The 23,568-nt window shown below is 48.5% G+C and overlaps 1 protein-coding gene and 1 long non-coding RNA gene across 2 annotated transcripts in view; one reads left to right on the top strand and one right to left on the bottom strand.

Moving 5' to 3' along the window:
- shfl (shiftless antiviral inhibitor of ribosomal frameshifting) overlaps window positions 1-16,137 on the bottom strand; it is a 26,907-nt gene extending 10,770 nt beyond the window's left edge. The window contains exons 1-5 of the mRNA XM_060855214.1: window positions 15,993-16,137; window positions 15,700-15,847; window positions 8,062-8,111; window positions 4,752-4,799; window positions 2,176-2,208 (exon numbers count right to left, since the gene is read on the bottom strand). Of these exons, the coding sequence (XP_060711197.1) occupies window positions 2,176-2,208; window positions 4,752-4,799; window positions 8,062-8,111; window positions 15,700-15,847; window positions 15,993-16,025 (312 nt within the window). The 5' untranslated portion in view covers window positions 16,026-16,137. The remainder of the gene's footprint in view (window positions 1-2,175; window positions 2,209-4,751; window positions 4,800-8,061; window positions 8,112-15,699; window positions 15,848-15,992) is intronic.
- LOC132836019 (uncharacterized) lies at window positions 15,560-23,568 on the top strand. The gene is made up of 3 exons (XR_009647319.1): window positions 15,560-15,625; window positions 16,153-16,358; window positions 23,152-23,568. It is a non-coding gene; the product is annotated as an uncharacterized LOC132836019 (long non-coding RNA).

Here is a 23,568-nt window from a genome sequence, read left to right as displayed (position 1 = left end):
TGGTAGGATTTAAATTCAATTAATAAATCTGTAATTCCAGGCCTAGCCTGGACCACGGTTACCATCGATTCCCAGAAAGAATCCCTGTTCCCAGGGTGCAGCAAGGAACACGTGTGACCACGTGTAATTCCAGTTTACAAACCCACCCCTCAAGTTACTCGGGAAATAAACACTGATCCAGCCAGCGGTGCCCACACCCCGAGACGTAATGTATTTAAAGCTGTGCTGGTTACTGCAGGTATGCCCTGTGAACAGGAAATGGGATCCTATCTCTTGTCACCACTGGGAGCCCAGCAAGCTCGAGGCAAAATGCATCACCTTACAGAGGAACTGGGAATGGCAGGAGGACATTCACCCTCCCCCTCCCTCAAGCCAATGCTACCATCCGTCCAGATGATGGCTGATCCACCATAGGCCTCAATGGCTCCTTCACGCTACTTCCTTCGCCTCTCTCATACTTCAAAAAACTCTGCCTCCTTGTTAAAGGTTTTCTGTGATCTGGCCTCCTCAAATCTCTGGAGTAGATAATTCCAAACATTCACTACCCTCTCCGAGAGACGAAGTTCCATTGCGGCAGAGTTTGAATTGAGGGTCCCTTTACTCCATGTGTCTGTCCACTATTACAAGATTCCACAGCCCCCACCCTCACCCCACCCTCAACCAGTGGAAACATCTTCTCAACATCTGTGCCCTCTCAGAATCTCATCCAGGCAATTCCGTTTCAGGGTCCATTCCGAAGTCTGTTCACAAGTTGCAAGTCAGAACACAATACAGGACAATATAAAGCAGCCATTCATCAGTTCAGGAAATGTTCAGATGTCGGGTCATTAAATTGCTCCCACTCTTTTGGACTGCGTTCATAAATACAAGTGTTCTTATGTCAGCCTTTCGTAAATCTTGGAGTTTCAATAGGATCACCCCCCATTCTTCTAAACTCTCATGAATAAAGGGATAATCTTTATCAAGTCTTACACTTGACAAGTCAACACCTTCATCCCAGGCATCAGCCCATTGAGTCTGTTTTGGACTGGTGTCTGGTGTGTGCGTGTGCATGTAGGAGGGTCTGTGTGAGTGTGTGTTGTGTATGGGTGTGTGTGTGATGTGTATGGGTGCGCATGTATGGGGGTCTGTGTGTGTGTCGTATGGGTGTGTATATGGGGGGGTGTGTGTATGAGTGTGTGCGTGTATGAGGGTGTGTGTGTGTGTTGCGTATGGGTGTGTGGGTGTGAGTGTGTATGGGTGGTGCGTGTATAGGGGTCAGTGTGTGTGTTTTGTATGGGTGTGTATGTGTATGTGTATGTGTGTGTGTGAGTGAGAGAGTGTGTGTTGTGTATGGGTGTGTGTGAGTGTGTGTGTGTTGTGTGTGGGTGTGTGTATGTTTGTATGTGTGTGTGTGTGTGTGTATGGGTTGTGTGTGTGTGTATATGCACGTGTGTGTGTTGTGTATGGGTGTGTGTGTGAGTGTGTGTGTGTTGTGTATGGGTGTGTGTGAGTGTGTGTGTGCGTTGTGTGTGGGTGTGTGTGAGTGTGTGTGTGTGTGTGTGAGTGTGTGTGTATGTGTGTGTGTGTATATGCACGTGTGTGTTGTGTATGGGTGTGTGTGAGTGTGTGTGTGTTGTGTATGGGTGTGTGTGTGTGTTGTGTATGGGTGTGTGTGAGTGTGTGTGTGTGTTGTGTATGAGTGTGTGTGCGTGAGTGTGTGTGTGTTGTGTATGTGTGTGTGAGTGTGTGTATGGGTGAGTGTGTGTGTGAGTGTGTGTGTGTATGTGTGTTGTGTATGGGTGTGCGTGTGTGTGTGTGTGTGTGTGTGTGGGTGTGTGTGCGAGTGTGTGTATGTGTGTTGTGTATGGGTGTGCGTGTGTGTGTGCGTGTGTGTGTGTGTGTGTTGTGTATGGGTGTGCGTGTGTGTGTGTGTGTGTTGTGTATGGGTGTGCGTGTGTGTGTGTAGATAGTTGAACACACTGGAGAAACCTAGGCTGAGAAACGTCTGTAGCTGCCCTACTGTGAACTCACGATCCCCCACCTCACTGGGAGCTGAGTCACAAACTGCTTCTGGACTTGAATTTCCCATCATTTTTAGCAGACCACCCACTCACAAATGAAGAAAGTGGTCACAAAGCAAAGGCCACAACATCTGTACCATCTGCTACCATACCATGCTGGAATAGCTTTTACCTTTACATCAGGATCCTCCTTGATCTTCATTTTCTGAAACATGAGAAGATTTGATCAAGTCAGGGACAGATAGTGGAATCCATCACAAGATGGCGGCTCTCCAGGTGTGTCGCGTCTCCCACACATTCCCACCTCTGGGTAGGCAACACACCCATCGGCATGACAACCAATGCCCCTAGGTCAATGGCAAGATGATTAGGGGTTTAGATAGGGTTGACCATGAGAACCTTTTTCCACGTATAGAGTCAGCTATTACAAGGGGACATAGCTTTAAATTAAGGGGTGGTAGGTATAGGACAGACGTTAGGGGTAGATTCTTTAGTCAGCGAGTCGTGAGTTCATGGAATGCCCTGCCAGTAGCAGTGGTGGACTCTCCCTCTTTATGGGCATTTAAACGGGCATTGGATAGGCATATGGAGGATAGTGGGCTAGTGTAGGTTAGGTGGGCTTGGATCGGCGCAACATCAAGGGCCGAAGGGCCTGTACTGCGCTGTATTTTTCTATGTTCTATGTTCTAAGTCTTCTCATGATGGGTCAGTTACTGAAAACAGCTTTTGCTTAGCATGCACCAACTGTGTTTTGTTAGCAAAAGAAAACCAAAAAGGCTAAGTTTATTTTTTGAGAAGAAAGACCCCTATGATTTTCTCTTGGGTTTTCACCCTCCATCAGGGAGGGCCCAGAGACTCCAGGCTAATCTTCAGGCTTGACAGGCCTAGCTGTATAAATCACTGTCTTCAGCCAACAAAATCCAACAACCAATGGGATGCCTTTGGAATTTCTCTCTGAGCCTGTGAGGAGTTATTGAGATTGGTTTTAAGGCCCAATCAGGAACAACACTGCTCCAGCTTGCAACTCCCGTTTAGAGTTTGCTTCCAATGCCATTTTGAGAACAGCCCCCTGGGCCAACTGCCCTTCCTCAGAGCGAGCAGCCATTGACTGAATGAGGAGGAACCACGCCCTGAGCCGTCAGCTCCTGTCCTGTCCTGAGGGCTCAGTTCGGAGGATCAGGGTTACTGGGGCCTGTCCATGGTGACAGAAGGCCCCCGCGACCCTTTGACCTCTAGAAGATCTCGTGGGCAGGGCTTCGTTCTGCCAACCAGATCTCTGGTTCAAGACCCTCAGCATGACCATGCAGAAGAAGGAGAGGGAGAGAGGGAGGGAGGCTAGCACAGGAGGAAGAGAGGCTGCAGTGGAACTAGCTGTAGTGACTCTAACCTGATCAGCCAGGTGGACCTCATAGACTCTGAGTTCCCTGATTGGGGCTGTTAACCTGGTCCAATCAGGGAGCCCTGGCTGATAGATATAAGCAAGAGCATCAGAGGTTCTGTTCACTCTGAGAGCTGGCTCTGAGGGAACAGGATCAGTGTCAAGGCCTCTCCACATGTATATAGAGACTGATGCGATCATGGGATGTGGGTGTCACTGGTCAGTCCAGTGTTTATTGCCCGGAGAGCAATTAAGGGTTGACCACATCACTTTGTGTCTGGAGTCACGTGTAGACCAGACCGGGTAAGGATGGCACATTTCCTTCTAAAAAGGCGCCATCAGTCAGGTTTTTTTTAACCCTGACCATCGGCCTACACTTTCACGGTCATGATTAGATTCTTAATCCCAGATTTCTGTTTTAGTATTGAATTCACATTCTGCCTTCTGGTGGGATTTGAGCCCAGGTTCCCGGGACATTAGCTGGGGTGTCTGGATTAACAGCCCCAGTGATGGGAATCCAATGAAGACCATCGCCTCCCCCTAGAGGCGGGAGGGCGAATATGCCAGCTGGAAAGGATTAGTAAAATGGCCGGGAGACCACAAGGTGGAGGTGTGAGGAGAGGGAAGCTGAAAAAGACTGTGCAAGGTTTTTAACCCTGTCAACGGAGACGCGTACTCAGCTAAAAACGGAGCGGGAGAAACTTGGAAATCACAGGGGTGGATGAATGTCTGCTCACCTATGCCTGCTAATGTCTGTACCAATGTAACCTATTTTTCCCAATCAACCTGATTCAGAGATGTTATTACATACCTCTGGAGTAGGTGGGACTCAAACCTGGGTAGGGGCATTACCACTGTGCCACAATACAGCCGCTCGGTACCAATTTAAATACAAGGAAATAAGTGATAGAGGTGGGGGGTGGGTCTGGTAGGATGGCGCATGGAGGGTTGGCGTGGACTGGATGGGCTGAACGGCCTGATTCCACACCGCAGGGGGCTCTGTGAAAAATGCCTTCATGGTGTGTTTAGGTTTAATGGAGGGTAGGTAGTTACTGAGGTTACCGGTGAATTCTCCTTGTGAGAGTTCAAATACTGACCTCAATGCTGATGGGGTGACTGTCACACTGGATAGAGAAAATGAAAAGGTAGTCCTGACAAATCAAAAGTGACACCCCCTCGCCCCTCAACCTTGGGAAAATCTCAGCCCCGAGGGACGGCACAAACCTTTTTATCCCTGTTCCTGAGGACGGGGGGGAGTGGGTGGGTTGAAAGCACAGGGTGGTGAAGATACCCAGCCTGGAAAGCAACGCCGTACCCCTCCCTGATCCCGCTCAGGTCCATCTACCTGAGCAATCGCAACGGGGACCTACCTTCGCCTTCGCTTCCCTTTCTTCAGCTCGGAGCGTCTCGATGACATCCTGCAGGAAGAGCTGGGATTAGTGATTCCATCCTCAGCAGCGACCATTCCCAACTGTCGGAATTAAGCTGGGGAGTGGGGGAATACCTCGAGATGTGATGCTCTCACATTACCTCCCTCCCCCACCACCCCCATCCTCCTCGCCAACTGTCAACAAACATCCTGAGCTACCTACGCTCTCACTATCCATCGTCTTGATCTTAACCGCTATCATTCAAAGTGGAAAGTCTAACTCGTCACTGGAGAGAATATTTAAGGGGAAGTTGGACAAACACAGTGTGAAAGCAGGCCATTCGGCCCATTGAGTCCACAGAGCACCCCACCCAGACCCACCCCATATTTCCCATGGCTAGCCCGCACATCCCTGGACACTGTGGGTAATCTAGCACGGCTGGGCCACCTAACCTGTGCACCTTAGGACTGTGGGAGGAAACTCGCTCAGACACAGGGAGAATGTACAAACTCCACACAAGACAGTCGCCCGAGAGCGGAATTGAACCTGGATCCTTTGCGCTAAGCTGTCCTGCCACCCTAGGAGGTAGAAAGGAATAAAAGTATTAATAAAGTTGCCACAGTCCTGCTGCTCTGTTGTTAAAGAGAGAGAGAGAGAGATAACTGCTGGTGTTTTAACCCAAGGGTGACCAAGTGTCAGGTGAGGAGCAATACAAAGGAAGGCCCGTTGGGGTAATCCTGGCTGCCATGGTAACTGACCCTAGACTGCTGGCATCACTCTGCAGTGCCATCCAGCCAACTGAGCTATTCCTCACCAGGGAAAGGAATAGAAGGAAAGGTCGATGGGGCTTTATCGAGACAGAGGAGGCTATGTACCAGCACAGGCAGGTTGGGTCAGTTCCTCTGATGAGGAAGCTGATGAGTTTCCTGAAGAAGGGCTCATGCCCGAAACATTGATCCTCCTGCTCCTTGGATGCTGCCTGACCTGCTGCGCTTTTCCAGCAACACATTTTCATCTCAGTTCCACTGATGTAAATAATTTCATTCTGAAAGATGATTGTTGATGTTTGTGTAAAGCTGCCCAAACAACTGAGTGAAATCCCCCCGAGAGTTTGAGCTCATCTTGGTCCCTGCTACTGCCTGAGGCGGGGAACACTGGTGCCCAGGAAGAAAATATTTTCCTACCTATGTGCACGGTTCCCTCTGCTCCAACATAAGGGGCCTCAAACACATAGAAATAGTGGGCAGGAGGAGATTAGCGATCCATTGAGGTGATGCCATGATCGCCAAAGCATTGTAAATAAATCCTTCCGTTTCCCCTTCCCTCTTTCCTGAACCCAACTTCGAGAGAGGTAAAATGATCAGAGGAGAATCCCACGGGCAACAAGAGTGACACACACACACACATTCTCTCTCTCTCTCTCTTTCTCACACACACACACACACTTACTCTAATATGCATATATATACACGCACACGCACACACTCGGACACGCACATCCTCACTCATACACAAATACACACACTCTGACAGAGAATATGCACACACACACACACACTTGGGCACACACACACACTCTAACACACACACACTGACATACACAAACACACACGCACATTTACTCTGATAAACACACACACGCACTTACACACGCACATATGGGTGGCACGGTGGTTAGCACTGCTGCCAGAGACCTGGGTTCAATTCCTACCTTAGGCAACTGTCTGTGTGGAGTTTGCACATTCTCTCCGTGTCTGCGTGGGTTTCCTCTGGGTGGTCCGGTTTACTCCCACAGTCCAAAGATGTGCAGGTTAGGTGAATTGGCCATGCTAAATTGCCCATAGTGTTAGGTGTAGGGGAATGAATCTGGGTGGGTTGATGAGGACTTGTTGGGCTGAAGTGCCTGTTTCCACAATGTAAGTAATCTGACACACACTTTTCTCATGTGCATATATTTTCTCTCTCACACACAGACAAACACATTCTCTCATGCACACAGACACACACTTTCTCTTGTACATCATTTTTCACATAATTATACACATTTTAACATCCACACTCAATGACGTGTGCATCTCAGTGACACTAAGGGTTCTCTCCTTCCTGTGTGAAGTGTTGACCTTTTGTGGTCCCTTCTAGCCAGGTTTCGACAGAGTCATACAGCACTGAAACAGACCTTTCGGTCCAACCAGTCCATGCTGACCCTAATCCCAAATTAAACTAGTCGCACCTGGCTGCTCCTGGCCCATATCCCCAAACCTTTCCTAGACATGTACTTCACCAAATGTCTTTTAAACATTGTAATTGTACCTACACCCACCACTTCCTCAGGAAGTTCATTTCACACATGAATCATCCTTTGTGTTAAAATTTGCCTCTCATTTCTTTTTTTAATTCTCTCTCCTCTCACTATAAAAATGTGCCTTCAAATCTTGAAATCCCTCACCCTCGGGAAAAGACAATGACCATTAACTTTACCTGTAGCCCTCATTATTTTATAAACTCCTATCAGGTCACCTGTCAACCTCCTACGCTCCAGTTAAAAAAATCCTAGCCTATCCAGCCTCTCCTTATAACTCAAACATTCGACAAGGTTATAGTCCAACATGCGCTGCATTCCGAAAGCTAATGCTTCCAACTAAACTTAGATTAGATTACTTACAGTGTGGAAACAGGCCCTTCGGCTCATTAAGTCCACACCAACCCGCCAAAGCGCAACCCACCCATACCCCTACTTTTACCCCTTACCTAACACTACGGGCAATTTAGCGTGGCCAATTCACCTGACCCGCACATCTTTGGACCGTGGGAGGAAACCGGAGCACCCGGAGGAAACCCACGCAGACACGGGGAGAACGTGCAAACTCCACACAGCCAGTCGCCTGAGGCGGGAATTGAAACCGGGTCTCTGGCGCTATGAGGCAGCAGTGCTAACCACCGTGCCGCCCACTTGTTGGACTATAACCTGGTGTTGTGCGATTTTGAACTTTGTTCACCCCTGTCCAACACCGGCTCATCCACATCATGTCGAACATTCGAGTCACGGCTGGGTGCAGGTTTCTTGAAAGAACCTTCTTATATGCACTGTTGCTCAACAATGATGCAATGCAAGTTTCTCAAATCCTTCCCGAAAGGGAGACATTGTGGACTGACTCCAAGAGAGCAAACAGGGATGGAAAGCTTCCCTCTTTCCCCAAGGCCCTGACAGGTTGTGAGAACATGCAGAAGAACATCCTGCTGCAGGACTGAGGCTCTGCTCACCATTCACCTGATAATATAACAGAGAGAAAAACACAACGTTCTCATTTACCTGGAGAATTGGGCTGGCCTCTATCTCTCTCCTGTCGTCAGCATCTAGACCTTAAAGAAATAAAGTGAAAACATTTAATGTCGCTTTTCCGTCCCTTCTTCCTTCCGTGCAGACACAGATCAGTGGGGGAATGGTGTGGGCTCATGGTCCCCTCCAGAGACCTGTAGCTCCTAATGCAGTACAGAGGGAGTGCTGCACTGTCATGAGTATCATCTAATGGATGAGACATTAAACCACTGGACCTATCTGCTCTCTCTCAGGAGGATGTTAAGGATTAACCTTGTTGCCATGGCAATTGACTGAAGTTTGCAATTTTACACCTTGCCTCATCTCCTCACTCCTCTCTTGCAGCTGCTTTTTAACCTGTCCGGCCATTACAACATCTCCCCTAATCGTCTGTCCCTCACTCCTCAACCTAACTCCTGCATTCTCTGCTAACTCCAGCCGTGCATTCACCGTGACACTCCTCAATGTCAACAGCTGACTCCCCTTCATTAAAGGTCCCTCTCTCAATCACTAGAAACAGTTGCTTTTCCAGCTACTCTGTCCCACTCCTTCATAACTTTAAACGTCTCAGTATGATAACTCAGCAAGCTTTACCGATCTGATTCAAATGTCGGCACTTTCTAGTTGACGTAACGTTCCTGGCAACCTCTGAGTGAACCCTCAACCTCAAAACCAAGGGGAGTGACGAGCATTGTGCCATCAATACCCAGTCTCCGCAACTCTCAGTCAATTAATTTACAGCCTTCTGGATTTAATATTGAGTTCAACACCTTCAAATTGTAAACCACTCCCATTCCTTCCCTATTTTTTAGCGTTACTTGTTGATATTCTCTATCACTATGTCCCCCTCTCCCCAACCCCAGTGGGACTCTATGTTCTTTCCTTTCTGGGCAGTTAGACAAACCGTTCTCACAGCCTGATCACCTATTCAGAACTGTCTCCATCCTTTCTGCCCCTCTCCACTCCACAACCCCCTCAACTGTTGCATAAATGCTGCCCCCTCCACACCTCACGTCAGCTCTGATGCAGAGTTGTCCAGACTGGAAACGTTAGCTTGCTCTCTCTCTCTCTCTCTGTGGATGCTGCCTGACCCCACTGTGACCTCCAGCATTTGTTGGCTTTTGGTGCGATGAACTGTTCACTGCAAGAGTCTCTTCTGTTTGGACCGGGAAGTGGTCTTCCTCTTCCTGTGGTTTCCCACACTCAACAAGGACAATGGCAGTACCCTTCACCCTGAACAACGGCCTCATTGTCACTCATCACTGGGAAAGAAGAGGGAGGTTCCAAAAACCACAGTGTCATCCACTCTTTGATCACAGATCACACCCCAGTCAGCAACTGGGTGTATGGAATCTGATACATGCACCTGGGGACACATCCTCAGGCACTAAACTATTGAATCAAGTCCTTCATTCTATCTACTCTTATAATTCCCTGTACACAAAGATGTATCTGCAATACATCACCACCGAACAGAATTCAGGAGGACGCTCCTACATTTCCCTATTTCCACTTCACCTCACCCGATCAGTATTATCCCGTTCCTTTCTCAATTATTAGACTTACAGTGTGGAAACAGGCCCTTCGGCCCAACAAGTCCCCACCGAAGCGAAACCCACCCATACCCCTACATTTGCCTCTTACCTAATACTACGGGCAATTTAGCATGGCCAATTCACCTGACCCGCACATCTTTGGACTGTGGGAGGAAACCGGAGCACCCGGAGGAAACCCACGCAGACACGGGGAGAACGTGCAAACTCCACACAGTCAGTCGCCTGAGTCGGGAATTGAACCCGGGTCTCAGGCGCTGTGAGGCAGCAGTGCTAACCACTGTGCCACCATGCCGCCCACAATGAATTTCCTAGATTTGCCTCATTATGACACTCAGCTCAACCTCTCCCTGAGGTAGGCAGTGCCACACTCTCACTGCTCTCTTAGGTAAAGTGGTTTCTCCTGAATTTCTTGTCGGATTTACTCGCGACTTAGTCGATTCAATCTGGTTTATGGGTGACTTGTCTCTCTGAGTCACAAGGTTTCGAGTTCAAGTTCCCCTTCAGTGTGAAAACTTCAAGCCCTTATCCCAATTCAGTGTTGGGAGTGTTGCTAGGTACAGGGGCTCCCCTCGTTTGGGTCTTCCCTCTCATGTGAACATTAAGAGAGCATTATTTCAACAAGAACCAGACCATAAACTCCAGTAACCTGGTCAATATTTGTTCCTCAAACAACTGCACATGAAAACAGGTTATCTTGACATTACCAAGCTGACATTCGAGGGAGTTGGCTGCTTGCAATTGGTTGTAGAGTTTCCCACTTTACACAGACAGTAGGTGTAGGTGTAGGCTGTTCGGCCCTTTGAGCCTGCCCCTCCATTCAGAATGATCCTGGCTAAGCGTGCAACCTCAGTATCCCACTCCCGTCTTCTCTCCATACCCCTGGATCCCTTTAGCCACACGAGCAATGTCCCACTCCCCCATGAATATAATCTAACAAACCTGGCGTCCTGTGACTGCCCTGCAGAAATATTTAAGTCATTGGAAATGCTCTTTGGGACACCCAGCAAGGTGCTATATAAATGCTGGCCTTTCTCTTTTTATCCTACTGATGGTCCTTAACTTTGAACAACCTGACAAGTATAAAGGGCCCTGGGCTGGAGTACTGTGCAGTATAACATAGGGTCAGGACCTCGTGTGTCGGAACATTCACAATCCTGTTACAAGGACAGGGATAACGGGCTGGGGGTTAGTAGATGTTGTGGAGTGGAACTGATGTGACGTATAATCTTATAGTAACTGAAATAACTTTGTGGAAGCCAGTATACCAGCACCAAGTCACCCTTTATTTATACATGCACAGTATGTGGTCTTTGACCAGCCAGCTCAGAGCCAATTCCTGGAGGGAGGAGTCTTTCTGAGTCTCCTGTTTATAGCAGTCAGCCAGGGCTCCCTAATTGACCCCGGTTAACAGCCCCAATTGGGGATCTCACAGCCAATGAGATGCACCTAGTCCTCAATTCAAACAATGATGCCGAATGCTGACATTTAACGTTCCAGCTAAAGAGAATCTATACAGATTACCGCACAGAACCGATCAGGTGCCAATACAGACACTGACGGGAGCATTACCAGTTGGTGCAGGACCTGTGCAGTGATTGTACATTGTGCAGGAACTGCCATTAGGGGCACAGAGAGAAAGGGTGGGAGAAGGAAAATAGACAGATAGGAGGCACATGATCCTACGGTTCAGGGTTACTTCCCGGGAGATGGTGATATAACGGTTATATCACTGGATTCTAATCCAGAGGTCCAGGCTAATACTTATTGCCTCAATTCTACCATGGCAGCTGGTGGAAGTAGCTTTAGTTAATAAAGAGGTCTCGGTAATGGTGACCATGAAACCATCAATTGAAAGCACACTTGGCTCACAAACGATTTTTAGTGAAGGAGATCCGCCATCTTTAAGTGGTCTGGCCTATGTGACTCTGAATTGCCCTCTGCCTGGCAAGCCACACCGTTCAAAGGATAGGCAACAAATATTGGTGCTGCCATTGAGACCCAGATCCCATCAAAGAATAAAAAAAGCTCACTCAGTACGGTATATGTACGTGAGCAGTCGCTAAGGGAGAGGTGGCAGAGAGAGACAGAGACAGAGATACACGCTCTCCCTTATTTACTGCTATTAATGTTAATGTTTAAACCGATTCATAGATAAAGAGGAAACTGAGATACACAAATTACTGTGAGTGCAAAGGTTATCAGGTTTCAGTCTCTACATTATAGGTTAAACATAATTAATTGAGGAATAGGCACACGATTAATGGTTGCTTCATAATAATTCCTTACTGCAGCCAGGGTTTAGTGCATTACCGGACACCCTCAGCCTCCACAATTCCCGGATAACATCCCACCACTGCCCGTACCAAGTGGGAATGAGACACAGGACAACAGAATTGTGGCAGTGCAGAAGAAGGCCATTTGGCCCATTCTGTCTGCACCAGCTCCTCAAATGAGGAATTCACTTCCTGCCTTTCTCCCTGTAACCCTGCACATTTCAGATAAGAGTCCAATTCTCTTCAGACCGAACCTGACTCACACTCTCAGGCAGCGATTTCAGACCCTCACCACTCGCTGCATGAAACTTAGCTTCTTTATTCCTCTCAGATCACTTTTGTCTTTTCTGTTTTAAACCTGTGCCAAGTCCTCATGAATAAAGGCTGAACAGGCTGGGGTTATTTTCCCTGGAGCGTCGGTGGCTGAGGGGTGACCTTTCAGAGGTTTGTAAGCTCATGAGGCATATGGATCGGGCAAATAGACAAGGTCTTTTCCCTGGAGTGGGCGAGTCCAGAACTATAGGGCATAGGTTTAGGGTGAGAGGGGAAAGATATAAAAGGGATCTCAGGGGCAACATTTTCATGCAGAGGGTGGTGCATGTATGGAATGAGCTGCCAGAGGAAGTGATGGAGGCTGGTACAATTCCAATATTTAAAAGGTATCTGGATGGGTCCATGAATAGAGGGAGGTTTGGAGGGATATGGGCCAAGTGCTGGCAAGTGGGCCTAGATTGGGTTAGGATATCTGGTCGAGTTGGACTGAAGGGTCTGTTTCAGTGCTGTACATCTCTATGCCTCTATGAGTCTATGGCCACAGGATCCTAAGCCTGATTCTGGTGGAGGGGCTATTGCAGTCTCTGTTTGCCGTGAGATACTGCTTAATCAATCAGCTCAGTCCCAGGTTCAATTCGTAAGCCTATGGTGACTGACCTGAGCTGAGGCAACGTCTGGGGTCCATGGTTTACTCTGGTGTGGAGCAGGGGGACTGAGCAATCTATCAGAGTTCCCTCTGTGGAAAACACGGCATCTGAGTGATCCGTGCTGGCAACAGAAGAGGTAGGTCCCCCACCCCCACCCCGCTGTGTGCTAACAGAGTGGACTTCACCCACTTAATTTCCAGCACAATTTGCATTCCATTAAAATGAAGATATCAGTTCTTTTCTTTAACCTGTGGAGCTGATTAACAACTTATAATCATGGTCATGTTTATGGGGAAATGTAGAGCGTTTATCGTACACTCTTTAACTTCAGGCCTGATAACTATCATTGAAAGTGTCATTCCTGATGAAGGGCTTATGCTCGAAACGTCGAATTCTCTATTCCTGAGATGCTGCCTAACCTGCTGTGCTTTGACCAGCAACACATTTGCAGTTGCAACTATCATTGAAAAACAGCTCACAGAAATACACCCACTGCTTTCTTTAACTTTAATGAAAATCACCGAAAGATAATGTATGTCTCCCAGTCAGAAACTCTGAGTATCCTAAAGAGCTTCCCAGACAATGAAGTACTTTTCAAAGTGTTGTGATGGCTGAAACTGAGGAAATGCAGCAGCCAATTTACACTCAGGAAGCTCACACGAAAACAGACATGACCCAAGTGAGCTGTTTTTGTATAATGTCGATTCATAAAACTATTGCTCAGGGAGAGCTGTAAAATAAAACAAAGATGCAGATGCTGAAATGGAAACATAAATTGAAGAATCCCTACAGTGTGGAAGTAGGCCATTCAGCCCATCCTGACCCCTCCACAGAGCATCCCACCCAGAGCCATTCCCCCTACCTTACCCCCAGCAAACCCACCAACCTTGCACACTTAATCTTGGACTGTGGGAGGAAACCCACATTGACACAGGGAGAATGTGCAAACTCCACACAAACAGTCATCTTAGCCTGGAATTGAACCCACATCCCTAGTGCTGTAAGGCAGCAGTGCTAACCACTGGGCCACCCTATGGGGAGTGATCCGAAGATGGGTCGCTGGCTTTGAAACTTTAACTCTGCTTTCTCCCCACTGACGCTGCCAGACCTGCTGAGATTCTCCAGCAATTTCTGGTTTTACCTTCTGCTCTTCTTCAAAACGCTGCCACGGGACATCCTGCTGGACTGCCCAGCCAAGCTGCGAGGCAAATTAACTCAAAATTTACGGTGCCACAGTGGTTAGCACTGCTGCCTCACAACAACAGAGACCTGGGTTCAATTCCCACCTCAGGCGACTGACTGTGTGGAGTTTGCACATTCTCCCCGTGTCTGCGTGGGTTTCCTCCGGGTGCTCCGGTTTCCTCCCACAGTCCAAAGATGTGCGGGTCAGGTGAATTGACCATGCTAAATTGCCCGTAGTGTTAGACAAGGGGTAAATGTAGGGGAATGGGTCTGGGTGGGTTGCGCTTCGGCAGGTCGGTGTGGACTTGTTGGGCCGAAGGGCCTGTTTTCACACTGTAAGTAATCTAATCTAAAAAAAATTTACGAAATAAATGTGGCGAACAGACAATTGTGGACTGTTTGAAACCATCCAGTCAAACACAAGACAGGCAAAAATAAACTGGATTTGCAGCTACAGATGATAAATAAATGGGTTACAGTTTTGCATGGGGTACTGAGTTTGGATAGGGCCCCTTTAGTGTAAAGATGTCGCATACACCTGTCATTAGGGTATCACTCCCTCTGACCAATGCAACAACAACCTCCATTTGCACAGAACCCGATGGAAGGTGAGCAGCCCTAAAACTCTGTTTTTCTTTCTCCAAAGTTGCTGCCTCACCTATTGCTGTTTGCGTTCCCATTTCCCAGCACCTGGCTTTTATTTTCGACCTGCGGAGAGTGTCTTTAACGCAGTGAAACAGCCTGGCAGTGAAACCTGACCAGATCTGACATCAGGCCAGAGGTGGGATAACTGGGCACCTTTTCACATCTTGTAAAACGTAGCATGTATATGACCGGGGAAGAGAGAGAGGTGAGAGGATACGACTAAGATGTAGACAGAATTTCTTTTTAATCAGGAAAGGGGATCCAGGGTCAGCATGAAAGGACAGCAGAGTGGAATTGAGGATGATCAGAACAGGCATCTTTACCTCTAATGAGAATCTGTTGCTGGAAAAGCGCAGCAGGTCAGGCAGCATCCAAGGAGCAGGAGATTCGACGTTTCGGGCATAAACCCTTCTTTCAGGCTTATGCCCGAAACGTCGAATCTCCTGTTCCTTGGATGCTGCCTGACCTGCTGCGCTTTTCCAGCAACACATTTTCAGCTCTGATCTCCAGCATCTGCAGACCTCACTTTCTCCTCTAGTGAGAATCACCGAGAGGAAAATGCATGTGTCCCAGTCAGAAACTCTGAACATCCTACACAGCTTCCCGGACAACTTTCAAAGTGTTGTGATGGCTGAAACAGAGGAAACGCAGCAGCCAAGTTACACTCAGGAAACTCACACAAAAACAGTCATGGTGCAGGTGCAGACATTTTTATACTGTCGCTTCATAAAACTCTTGCTCAGGGAGAGCTGTAAAACGAAACAAAGGACTTCAGACGCTGAAATTAAAACAAAAGTTGAAGAATCCCTACAGTGTGGCAGCATTGTATAAGCTGCATAGATCTGCTCCCACCTCCTACTGTCTAATGGTTGGGGCACTGCAGAGGACAGAAGGTTTGAGTGACATTGCAAAGGCTGGAGGAACTCAACACAACTCTGGAGAGCTCTGGGAGTCAATGCAATGGAGGTTTTGCAGCAGAAGGGTGAGAAACAGGAAGGGGACAAAGGGATGAAAGCAAACTTTGCCCCCAAAAGCTTAAGACATGAACGCACTTACCATCAGTGTCCGGGTCAGTGGCCATCAGGATGATGTGTTTCACCACCAGTCGGTAATCACTGCGGTACCTGTTCATCAGCAGCACCGCCAACTCCAAGGAGACGTTCCCTCGGAAGGTCTCTCGAAACCTCCTCACACTCTTCTCCAACTGGTGTCCAGGGTGGTGGGGGGGAGAGGGAGAAACCAACAACAACACATTACCTCAAAAGACAGTGAGGGCGCCGGAACACAAACAAACTACATCCCTGCAGCAGTCCCCGCTGCAAAACCAAAACCCCCAAAAGGAAAACCACCTCAATCTTGTCCTTTAAGTGGACGTGAGCCATTGGTGACAAAAAGGGATGACAGTTCCCTCAAAAACAGCCTGTGGATTTTGAAGTTGAGCCGTTTCTTGCTTCCCCATCAGCCTCCTAAAACGCAATTTCCTGACTACACTATTGTGTTTACTTTCAGTTTCGAACCGTTCGGTCTGGCGGCTGGCAAGGCACAGTTGAAGAGAATACAAAACGGGGTTAAATCGTGAGAGCAAGATCTACTGGCTGCAAGCAAAGGTGTACAGATATTCAGGGTCTGAGAGTTCAACATCAAAAGGACCACTGTTAGGATTAAAAGAAAAAAAACTACAGGTTTCAGCAAAGACTACTGATTGCCAAGAGTTGGTATGTGTTGCTTGTGTATTGACTGGAAAAGCCCAGCAGGTCAGGCAGCATCCCAGCAGCAGTTTCGGGCAAAAGCCCTTCATCAGGAATGTGGCTAGGAGTCTCCAGGGTGGAGAGATAAATGGGAGGGGTTAGGGGCTGGGAGGAAGGTTGCTGAGGGTGAAAAAATGGACGGAGGTGGGGATGAAGGTGATAGATCGGAGGGGGGGGGGGGGGAGTGGATAGGTGGGAAGGGAGATTGGCAGTTAGGACAGGTCATGAGGATGGTACTGAGCTGGAAGGTTGGAACTGGGGTGAGGTGGGGGGAGGGGAAATGAGGAAACTGGTGGAGTCCACATTGATGCCCTGGGGTTGAAGTGTTCCGAGGTGGAACATGAGGCGTTCTTCCTCCAGGCGTCAGGTGGTGAGGGAGCGGTGGTGGAGGAGGCTCAGGACCTGCATGTCCTTGGCAGTGTGGGAGGGGGAGTTGAAATGTTGGGCCGCGGGGCGGTGTGGTTGATTGGTGCGGGTGTCCCGGAGATGTTCCCTAAAGCGCTCTGCTAGGAGGCATCCAGTCTCCCCAATGTAGAGGAGACCGCATCGGGAGCAACAGATACAATAAATGATATTGGTGGATGTGCAGGTAAAACTTTGATGGATGTGGAAGGCTCCTTTAGAGCCTTGGATGGAGGTGAGGGAGGAGGTGTGGGTGCAGGTTTTGCAATTCCTGCGGTGGCAGGGGGAGGTGCCAGGATGGGAGGGTGGGTTGTTGGGGAACATGGACCTGACCAGGTTGTGACGGAGGGAACGGTCTTTGCGGAAGGCGGAAAGGGGAGGGAAATATATCCCTGGTGGTGGGGTCCATTTGGAGGTGCCCGGAAATGTCGTTGGATAATGTGGTTAATGCGAAGGTTGGTAGGGTGGAAGGTGAGCACCAAGGGGGGGGTCTGTCCTTGTTACGGTTGGAGGGGTGGGGTCTGAGGGTGGAGGGGCGGGATGTGGATGAGATGTGTTAGAGGGCATCTTCAACCCTGTGGGAAGGGAAATTACGGTCTTTAAAGAAGGAGGCCATCTGGTGTGTTCCGTGGTGGAACTGGTCCTCCTGGGAGCAGATACGGCGGACACGGTGGAATTGGGAATACGGGATAGGATTATTGCAGGAGGTAGGGTGGGAAGAGGTGTAATCCAGGTAGCTGTGGGAGTCGGTGGGTTTGTAAAAAATGTCAGTGTCGAGTCGGTCATCGTTGATGGAGATGATTGTCAAGAGTTGGAATGTGTTCCTTGTGTTTATGCTGGAAAAGTACAGCAGCTCAGGCAGCATCCAAGGAGCAGGAGAATCAACGTTTCGGGCAACAGCCCTTCATCAGGATTGAGACTTGTGAACCGAGGGGGTGGAGAGATAAATGGGGTGGGGGTGGTGGGAAGGCAGCTGAGAGTGCGCTAGGTGAATGGAGGTGGGGGTAAAGGTGATAGGTCAGAGGGGTGGGTGGGGCGGATAGCTGGGAAGGAAGATTGACAGGTGGGACAGCTCCTGAGTGCAGCCACTCCGCTGAGGACATGCAAATCTGGGGCCTCGTCCATCGCCACTCCCTTACCACCCGAAAGGGTGGAGGAAGAACATCTCATCTTCTGTCTCAGGACCCTCCAACCCCATGGAATCAATGTGGATTTCACCAGTTTCCTCATTTCCACTTCCCCCACCTTATCCCAGTTCCAACTCTCCAACTCAGCACAACCCTCATGACCTGTCCCACCTGTCTGTTTTCCTTCCCACCTATCCACTCCACACTGCCCTCCGACCTATCTCCTTTAGTCCCACCTCCATTCACCTATTGCACTCTGAGCTAGCTTCCCCCTAGACCCACCCCCTCCCATTTACTTTTCCCTGGAGCGTCGGAGGCTGAGGGGTGACCTTATAGAGGTTTACAAAATTATGAGGGGCATGGATAGGATAAATAGGCAAAGTCTTTTCCCTGGGGTCGGGGAGTCCAGAACTAGAGGGCATAGGTTTAGGGTGAGAGGGGAAGGATATAAAAGAGACCTAAGGGGCAACGTTTTCACACAGAGGGTGGTACGTGTATGGAATGAGCTGCCAGAGGATGTGGTGGAGGCTGGTACAATTGCAACATTGCAGCATTTGGATGGGTATGTGAATAGGAAGGGTTTGGAGGGATATGGGCTGGGTGTTGGCAGGTGGGACTAGGTTTGGTTGGGATATCTAGTCGGTATGAATGGGATGGACTGAAGGGTCTGTTTCCATGCTGTACATCTCTATGACTCTCCACGACTCTATATTCATTGGAATTTAGAAGAATGATGGGGGTTCTTATAGAAACATTATAAAATTATGAAGGGAATGGATAAGATAGAAGTACAGGGGATGTTTCCACTGGTGGGTGAAACTAGGACAAGAGGGCATAGCCTCAAGATTTAGAACTAAATTGAGAAGGAACTTTTCACCCAGAGGGTTGTGAATCTATGGACCAGTGAAGTAGTTGAGGCCACCTCAGTAAATGCTTTCAAAGCCATGATAGATCATTTTTTGAACAGTAAAGGAATTAAGGGTTATGGTGAGTGGGCGGGTAAGTGAAGCTGAGTCCATGGAAATATCAGCCATGATCTTATTGAATGGCAGAGCGGGCTCGAGGGGCCAGATGGTCTCCCCCTGCTCCTGGTTCTTATGATCTAACCTCATAAATTAGTCTACCATGCAGAACCTTGTCCATTTGGACAATGTCTACTGCCCTGCCTTCATCAATCTTCTTTGTTCCCTCTTCAAAAATCTCAGTCATCCAAGTGCATTTTGATTTGGAAGCAATTTGGAAGTTTTTTTTAATATTCTTAGGATGTGGCCATCTCTGACATTTATTGCCCATTCCTAATTACCCAGAAGGCAATTAAAAGTCAATCACAGCAATGTGGGTCAGATGTCACATGCAGACCAGACTGGGCACGGATGGCAGATTTCCCTCCCTGAAGGACATTAGTGAACTGGATGTTCCTTTAGTACAATCAGCTGTGGTTACATGGTCGTCATTAGGGCTACGTTCTTTTCATTGTTTTATTTAACTTGAATTCAGATGTCACCATTTACTGTAATGATATACAGAGCTATGTCCCTGGAACAGTAACCTGGTTTACTAGCTCAGTGGCATTACCACACTGCATTGTTATTGTTCCAAATTATATCTGACACATATGTTGAGATATGATAAAAGTTTAAAGCTTCCCTCACACCAGGAAGGGGAACAGAGATTGAGATGAGTTGCAGAAATGGGTCCAGACATTCACACATCCCGTTCAATAAGTGATACAGGAGGAAGCCATTCGCTCCATCATGTCTGATCTAACAAATCACCTGGTGCCCTACCCCCGTCTCTTCTCCTAACCCACACACTCCTCCTTTACAGTTAACAGTCAAGGAAGAGAGAGAGTGTGTGTGTGTGTGTGTGTGTGTGTGTGTGTGTGTGTGTGTGTGTGTGTGTGTGTGTGTGTGTGTGTGTAGGGGATGCAAGTTGTGTGTGAGGAGGTGTAGGTGTCTGCATGAGTACATGGGGGTGTATGTGGGGAGGTCTGTGTGAGTATGTGGGGAAGGTGTGTGTGAGTGTGGGGAAGGTGTGTGAGTGTATGGGTGTGTGTGTAGGTGTGTGTGAGTGTGTGGGGCTGACTGTGTGAATGTGGGAGATGTGTGTGGGTGTGTATGTGAGTGTGGGGAGATATGTGTGGAAAGGTGTGTGTGAGTATGGGGAAGGTGTGTGTGAGTATGGGGAAGGTGTGTGAGTGTATGGGGGTGTGTGTAGGTGTATGTGTGAGTGTGGGGAGGTATGTGTGGGAATGTGTGGGGAAGGTGTGTGAGTGGATGCAGGTGTGTGTAGGTGTGTGTGTGAGTGTGTGGGGCTGTCTGTGTGAGTGTGGGGAGTGTGTGTGTGGGGGGTGTGAGTGTGTGTAGGTGTGGGTGTGGGGAGGTATGTGTGGGAGTGTGTGGGGAGGTGTGTGTGTGTGGGGAAGGTGTGTGATGGATGGAGGTGTGTGTAGGTGTGTGTGAGTGTGGGGAGGTGTGTGGGCAAGTGTGTCAGTCAGACTCTCCCAGTGGCTGTGAAGCTGATAGCAGCTTTGAACTGTGCCTGTGTGAGATTGGCTCCTTGTACGGATCTACAGGAATCCCATGACATGCTTTTACAGTCATAGAGATGTACAGCATTGAAACAGACCCTTCCGTGCAACTCGTCCATGCTGACCAGATGTCCTAAATTAATCTAGTCCCATTTACCAGCACTTGGCCCATACAGCTATATCCCTCTGTCTGCATCAGGATAGTGACTGATCACGGCAGCTGTTTTATTTCCCCTTGCTGAGGTCAGTGCTGCAGCCTGGGCAGTGGGATTTAGGATGTCTCTGACCGTACAGACATGGCCCAGTGAGGGCTGTATCACAATGTGAGCTCATCAGTGGGAAGGTGTCCCTTCCATTAGTGAGCAAGTGACCTGTGTTCACCATCGCCACTTCCCCGGGGATGTGCCCATTAACTCTGGCCGCTGTCATGTTTCCTGCTTTCTGGGACATTCTCTGCTACCCGGTGTGTTCGAGGGACTGGGTACTGGGGGAACAAGGGCTACCCATGGTGACTTAGGGCTCATGACACCACTGCACAACCTCCTGACCCTGACCTGGGGAACAGATGCAATGCTTCGACCAGTGCTCCAGCACCAGGGATAGGTTGGTGACGAGTTAGTGAGGGGAGCATGATAGGGTGTGGCCTGGTGTTACTCAGTGATTGTGGCAAGCAATTGGAGTCGTATTTGTGAGGAAGTGCCGGATGGGCTGCCCATGTGCCGTTAACAACATATACGCAGGGCTGCGGTGCTGTGTCTCAGTGAAATAAGACAGCTGGTACTAAACCAACAACAAAGAAACACTGAGCCTCCAAAGTTCCAGAAAGGTTTTTTTGTTCACTTGTGGGCGTGAACATCGCTGATTGGCCAGCACTATTTTTATTGTCTATCCCTACTTGTCCTTGAAGGTGAGGGTGAGCTGCCATCTTTGTGGGCTATTTTGCGGGCAGGTGTTGTGTAGGTGTCTGCGCGAGTATGTGTGTGAGGTGTGTCTGTAGGTGTGAGTGTAGGGGTGTGTGTGTATGTGTAGGTGTGTGTAGGAGTGTGTGTGTAGGTGTGTGTAGGAGTATCTGTGTGTGTGTGAGTAGGTGTGTATGTAGGGGTGTGTGTGTGTGTCTATGTGTGAGTGTGTGTGTAGGGGTGCATGTGTGTGAAGGTGTGTATAAGAGTGTGTGTAGGTTTGTGCGTAGACGTGTGTAGGTGTGAAAGTAGGGTGTGTGTGTGTATGTGTGTGATGGGGGGGAGGGGAATGTACTGTAGGTAGACCCACAATGCACCTCGGCAGTGTATTCCAGGATTTTGACCCAGTGACCCACTGAAGGAATAGCATTATATTTCCAAGTCAGGATGGTGAGTGACTTGGAGGGGAACTTGCAGAGTGGTGGTGCTCCCATGTATCTGCTGCCCTTGTCCTTCTAGATGGAAGTGGTTGTAAGTTTTGGGAGGTGCTGTCTTTGGTGAATTTCTGCAGTGCGTCTTGTAGATGGAATACATTGCTGCTACTGACCACGGGTGGTGGAGGGAGTGGATGCTTGTGAATGTAGTGCCAATAAATTGTATTCAAACACAATTTACAATGTCATAGCCCGACAGATTTCCATAACAGTAACATTCCAGCTGGGGACCAACCATGATTCGGTTAAGAGTGCAGGAGACCATGTCAAGGGCAGCATCATGCATACCTAAAAATGAGATTTGTGCCTGGTAGATGGTACACACTGCTGCTACTAAGCATTAATGGTGCAGAGAGTGGAGACTTGGGGATGTGGTACCAGCTGCTTTGTCCTGCTGTTGCAGATATTAAGTTGCAAACAATTGTCCTGTAAATGAGCCCTTTCCTTTCTAAGGTGTAAGGAAGTTGGTATCAAGGGTAACCAATTTTGCCATTTTACTTAGATACAAGGCTCATGTGATTCTCATTGTCATGGAGAAGACGGTAGAGGTTGAGTTTGAGATCAGGTTGCAGCCCTCTGTATCCGTAGATTCTCACAGATAGAGAGTTGCTTCAGATTTGTCCTGTGTGTCTGCAGTCACCTGAGAGTGGAAGCAGTGAATGATAAGAGTGGCTTGGCTTGCAAAGTAAACAGCAATCGTGCTGACCCCATTGCTTACCCCACACAACAGAGATGGGAGCTTGCACTCAGACTGAAGACACAGTTCCCATGGAGGCTGGAGGATTTGCCTAACTTGGTAGGACAGTGGTAATGTCACTGGGTTAGTCATCCCAAGGCACAGACCAATGGCTGGAGGCTGTTGAAAGTGAAGTTTAATCAATAATTCCAAAATATGAATCTGGTATCAGTCATGGTGACCATTATTGACAGTAAAAAAAATGCTCAGATCGTTCACCAATTGCTTTTAAGGAAATAAATCCTCCATCTTTATTTGCTCTGACTCACATGGGACACCAGACCCATAGCAATGGGACTTTTAAAAATTACACTCAAATAACAAGAAGCCCCATCAGTAAATATTGCAATGGTAGGATTTGAATCCACGATTGTACAGAAACTGGAGCCAAAATCCAACGCATTAAACCTCTTGGCCCCATAATGCCAATGGCTGCCTCATATATGGCTCTCACCATGTATTGCTACCACAGCACAACACAAGCAACGTTGTAAGGAAAGGCCCCGGGGATCCCCAACCTGCTCCTCTACTTGGTTACCTGGTCGGTAATACCCGCCCTGATTTCCCACCAGATGCTAACAGCCCTTCGATTGAACAACAATCAATGGCAAGCTGAACGCTTTGTTTGGAACATGCGGCATCGGTGAGAGCGGTCCCCGTGCGGAAAGGCAGACGAAGATGGCGCAGGGAGGCCGAGTGAATGTTGAAGGAGGAGAGATCCAGCAGAACCAATGCCAGGACGGAGGCCACCCCAGCTCAAGGTCTCCCGGTGAGTGAGGAGCAGGCCCCAGACAGACCCGCAGACTGAGCCAGGGCTCCAGGTCCATCAAAGCATGAGCTGTTCCCAAGAGCATCTACCGTTACTGAGATCAGACTCTAAGGTGATCTCTACTGTTTTATTTTTCTGGCTTTATGTTCTGTGTTTCTGGTTTCTTTTCTTTGCTTTAAGATGGCAATAAATACATGTGATAATAAATAATTCAAATCAA

The sequence above is a fragment of the Hemiscyllium ocellatum genome, chromosome 45 (assembly GCF_020745735.1).
Source record: "Hemiscyllium ocellatum isolate sHemOce1 chromosome 45, sHemOce1.pat.X.cur, whole genome shotgun sequence".
Classification (NCBI taxonomy): Eukaryota; Metazoa; Chordata; class Chondrichthyes; order Orectolobiformes; family Hemiscylliidae; genus Hemiscyllium; species Hemiscyllium ocellatum.
Note: the sequence above shows the minus strand (reverse complement) of the source record. Positions and strands in the feature narration are given on the sequence as shown.